Source organism: Lipotes vexillifer, unplaced genomic scaffold, assembly GCF_000442215.2.
Source record: "Lipotes vexillifer unplaced genomic scaffold, Lipotes_vexillifer_v1.1 scaffold477, whole genome shotgun sequence".
NCBI lineage: Eukaryota > Metazoa > Chordata > Mammalia > Artiodactyla > Lipotidae > Lipotes > Lipotes vexillifer.
Genome location: NW_006770652.1, coordinates 3,025,512 through 3,030,325, shown reverse-complemented (window position 1 = coordinate 3,030,325; position 4,814 = coordinate 3,025,512). Strand labels below are relative to the sequence as shown.

At 40.7% G+C, this 4,814-nt stretch overlaps 1 protein-coding gene across 1 annotated transcript in view; it reads left to right on the top strand.

Moving 5' to 3' along the window:
* Positions 1-4,814, top strand: part of ITPR2 (inositol 1,4,5-trisphosphate receptor type 2) — a 547,001-nt gene that overhangs the window by 266,793 nt on the left and 275,394 nt on the right. Inside the window, exon 32 of the mRNA XM_007446283.1 lies at positions 1,990-2,115. Within this exon, the coding sequence (XP_007446345.1) occupies positions 1,990-2,115 (126 nt within the window). The remainder of the gene's footprint in view (positions 1-1,989; positions 2,116-4,814) is intronic.

Here is a 4,814-nt window from a genome sequence, read left to right as displayed (position 1 = left end):
CCGCTCTTCATCCTTCAGATCTTGATTCAGGCATTACTTCTTTAAGGAAGACCCTCCTGGCTTCCCATAGTAGAGTCTATAAGAGCCTATAATTTGAAATTTGATATTTGAATTTTATTAGTTAAAAATATCTGTAGCCTTCACGTTCTTTACCAAGATTGTAAGCTAAATGAGAGTAACGCCTGGGTCTGTTTGTAGTCACCATTATATTGTCTGAACCTGAACCTGCATTTAATAAGCATGTTCTGAATGAATGAACGAATGGATTAAAGAATGAGTCGGAATCTTGGATCCATTACTTTCTAGCTGTGTGACTGATTCCAGCAGGGCACTTAACCTTCTAATCTTCAATTTACACAATTTTGAAGCGAAATAATTGTAGTATGTACCTGATAGGGTTGGTGGAGGATTAAATTAAGATATTACATACAGACTGCTGAAGGTGTTTGGCATGTAGCAAGCACTGAATGCATATTAACTGCTGTCAAGATGATTATGATAATGCACCAAATGGCTCTGATGTCTCCGTGACACAGGCACCCTGCCATTGAAGATTCGCTTCAGACCTCAGTCAGGTAGAGATAAGTACTAAGGGCATGAAAGCTGGCCCTGTATTCCTTACGGTCCTAACTCGGATTCTATGAACCCTCTGAAATTGTTTACATGTTTACGTGATTTATGTGTGTGCATTTTTCTGGGGAAATTTATAGCATTCATCACGTTCTTATACAGAGAGAGAGAGGAAAGAAAAGAAGAGATGAGAAAAGAGAAGAAGGGGAAAGAAAAGGAAAAACAAAAACTATTGCCCTATGCACTTTATTTATTTATTTATTTATTTATTTATTTTTTCCTTACGTTATGCGGGCCTCTCACTGTTGTGGCCTCTCCCATTTGCGGAGCACAGGCTCCGGACGCGCAGGCTCAGTGGCCATGGCTCACGGGCCCAGCCGCTCCGCGGCATGTGGGATCTTCCCGAAACGGGGCACGAACCCGCGTCTCCTGCATCAGCAGGCGGACTCTCAAGCACTGCGCCACCAGGGAAGCCCTGCCCTATGCACTTTAGAAGTGGCATATGTTGGTGAGACTCATGCCAGTCTTTTATGAGGAACTTTGCTAAATCTGGAAAGGAACTTTTACTACATCTTAAAAAAATTCAGTTTTTTTTTTTTTTTTTTGGTAAACTGTGAGCCTGCTTCTTCTCAGAAATAGTAATCTAAATGCTTTTGAATGGCAACAAAGTCTTATTTAGTCAACACATTGAAGCATTGTATTAGATCTCTCTTGGTTGCAAGTGACAGAAACCCAATTTAAACTCGTTTAAATTTTAAAAGGGAATTTTATTGGCTCTTGTATTTGGGAATTTGAAGAATAGTTCTTCACATGATTCAAGAGGTTCAAACAATGTCAGAATTCCTTCTATCTCTTGCTCCCTTTTCCTTTGTGGTTTTGCCTCATTCTCTTTATCTGAGCATAATTTTCCTCCACACACCTGGAGAAGATGGGTCCTGGAGTCCAGGTTGACCTTGCTCCATTTTGACAATGAGAGAGGGGGAAAGAGAAAGAGAGAGAGAGAGAGAGAGAGAGAGAGAGAGAGGGAATATGAATGAATGAATGACAGAGACAGATAAGGGGAGGGGAGGTGGGGAGATGAGGGGGAGAGGAGGAAAGAGAGGGAGGGAGAGAGGGAAACGGAGTACTTGTGACTCCTAGTGTCTGAAATACGTTAGACTTGGTTTACATGAAGTTCACATTCTCACAGCAATCACTGGGCCCAGGGGAATGGAATACTAGGTCATGTGTTTACCCTGGGTCAGGAGGTGGAGTGTTTTAGTAAAAGAAAGGAGATGGGAGTGCTCTCTGGGTACACCCAAAGTATACTATAATTTACTGTAGGAAATAACACAGTTTCACATAACCATTCATAATAGATATTTGAAGATGAAGAATAAAGAAAAAACTCACTCTCTTTTCTATTTGAAACTTGCACAGGTTAAAATTGCTTATGTGAATTTTGTTAATCACTGTTACGTTGACACTGAAGTGGAAATGAAAGAAATCTACACAAGTAACCACATTTGGAAATTATTTGAGAACTTCTTGGTGGATATGGCAAGGGTAAGTTACACATTCATCATTAAATACTGCTTCGTGTATAGTAGGGTTATTGATACACATTTTGACTAAACAGTGTGAAGCATCTGGATGAAAACTTAGAATTAAACTGACTATGTTTAGATGTCATCCGTTACATTAAAAAAGTTGCGACTGAGTTTCATAAGACTGTGAGATTTAATGAGTTAATGTACTCAAAATGCCAGTACAGTGTATATGGCAGCAAGGTGTTCATTTTCACTTTTACAACTGACCACGTTGGCCTGATAGTAAATGGAATTTTAGTAGCCCTTTTACATTGGTTAGAGATGATATTTGGCAGAGGTCAATTTGTATTCGACCTTGTATTATGAATGCAGTTATAAACCAGAGATGGAATAGATCTCACGAGGTCTTGGATACTGCTTTCGGGCAGGTAGGTACTTGCAGGCTATTTAGGACCCAGCACTGCCCACTGTTGCCTATTCCACATTTTCTTTGGGAGTGTGCTCCAGTAATTGAATCATCTGCTGCTTTCACTCATGTCAGTCAGAAAACAGTCTGCTTTTTACTTTGAGTCCATTTTCTCATGTTTGGCTCTTTGGGGGGTTGGGGAGGACACATGGAGCTGGCTGGCATTTTCTAGATACTGTCTAGCATGTGTTTTTGCTCTGTTAATATTGAGTAAATGAATGAACGAAGAAAGGAAGGAAGGAATCTTTGATAGATAGCACTTAATTTTAGTTAGTATATCTTAGCTCCTTTTTTGCCTGCTGAATGATAATGTCCAGGGTGTATTATTTTAGTTTTTTTGTGGGGGGAGGATCTTCTCCAGTTTTCCCATTAAAATTATGGGACATAATGTTCAAATATGAGTTTCACTAATAGAAGATAGTGTATAGCTATAACTCCTTAGACTTATATGACTTACGGTGGCCTGTCCCAGTCCTTTGACTTCCTACATTCCTGAGTGCTGGTCGTTTACATGAGCTTCACATAGATGTATTGGAGGACAGGGGTTAGTGAAGTCTACACGGATGGATGCCGATTGCTATCCGTTAAGCTCACTGACTTCCTACAATTCTTTCTGGAAGGAAGGAAGGCTAAACGGATATAATAAAACATTAGCTGAAGATCCAGACATCCAAGAGCAATCTTAGATAATAGAATAAATCACATATTCCAGTCCAGGAACTCTTTTATTTAGTCAAGGCTCGCAGGTGGAATGTAGTTATTTCGCCTTTGGTGTGGGGTAGTATGAGTGAGCTCTGCTGTGTTCACGCATGTGTGAAGCAAGGCAATCCTGTTTTACTTCATTTCTGTAGACCTTAAAAGCCACTCGCTACCTTCCTCAGGTAGACCTGCATCCTGTTTTACACAGGACTTAACAAACCACTCATATTTACCCCTGTGACCTTGTGAAAGCCCTTGTAAGTGACTGGCCACAAGTATCTCCAGAGACCTTGGAGTAAAGGATGGTTTATATGCTGATGGCTGAGCTTTAAAACTGCACGTGCAGGAAGACATTAAAGAGATTACAGACTGATTTGCAGAGTTGCACAGTGCTATGGACTAAAGATAAGCTTGAAAAGACCAAGGTCACATTCTAGGCATCATGATCTGCAAAGCTGAAAGGATTTTTATTTTTAAACCAAAGAAGGCTTGATGATAACTGTCATTGATTATGCTACCTTGGAAACAGTCTTTCCATTGATGTGTTTATTCATAAGGCTAAAGGGTATATATTCTTCTTTTTTTTAAAGTATGCATGTAGGAAGGATTTTTATTTTAGCTATTCAATATTTAAGTAGACATAGTGTTATTAGTATATAAAGGCTTTAAGGGAATTGCAAGTTTTCTTGGTCTATTCAATCATTATGTCTAACCACAACAGCTTAGCTATACTGCAGAAACATTTTTTTTTCTTTCCTTCTTGTTTCCCTCTCATTTCGATTTTAAAGCAGCAACTCTCTTATCTCCTCACCGAGAATGACAAGGACTCACCCTTCCTACTTCAGGGAAGGGACAGGAAACCTGACTTTTCCATATTTGGGATTTGTCTTTCTCCCCGTGAAGACAGATTAAGGAGCCACCACACACTTTCAAATTCAAATACAAAAAAACTATGGTTAAAAAAGTAGAATGTGGCCTTTGAGGTGAACTTTCAGTTCAGTAGAACAGTAGCTCTCAAACTTCAGTGAGCAGCAGAATTATCTGCAGGATTTGTTAGAACACATGTTGCTGGGCCTCACTCCCATAGTTTCTGATTCAGTAGATGTGAGACTTGGCATTTTTAACAAGTTTTCAGGTAATGCTGAAGCTGCTGGTCCAACGACCACACTTTGAGAATTACTGCAGTAGAGCAAGGTAGTTAGCAATAGGCATTTTAGAGTCATTAGCCAGACCAGAGTTCAAGTTTAGATTCTGTCTCTTACTAGCTCAATTATCCTGGGCAAGGTACTTAGCTCTCTGATCCTGAATTTCCTTATTTGTCAAATACATACACAAATAATAACACATTCCTGGGCTTCCCTGGTGGCGCAGTGGTTGAGAGTCCGCCTGCCAATGCAGGGGACGCGGGTTCGTGCCCTGGTCCGGGAAGATCCCACATGCCGGGGAGAGGCTAGGCCCGTGAGCCATGGCCACTGAGCCTGTGCGTCCAGAGCCTGTGCTCCGCAACGGGAGAGGCCACAACAGTGAGAGGCCCGCGTACCGCCAAAAAA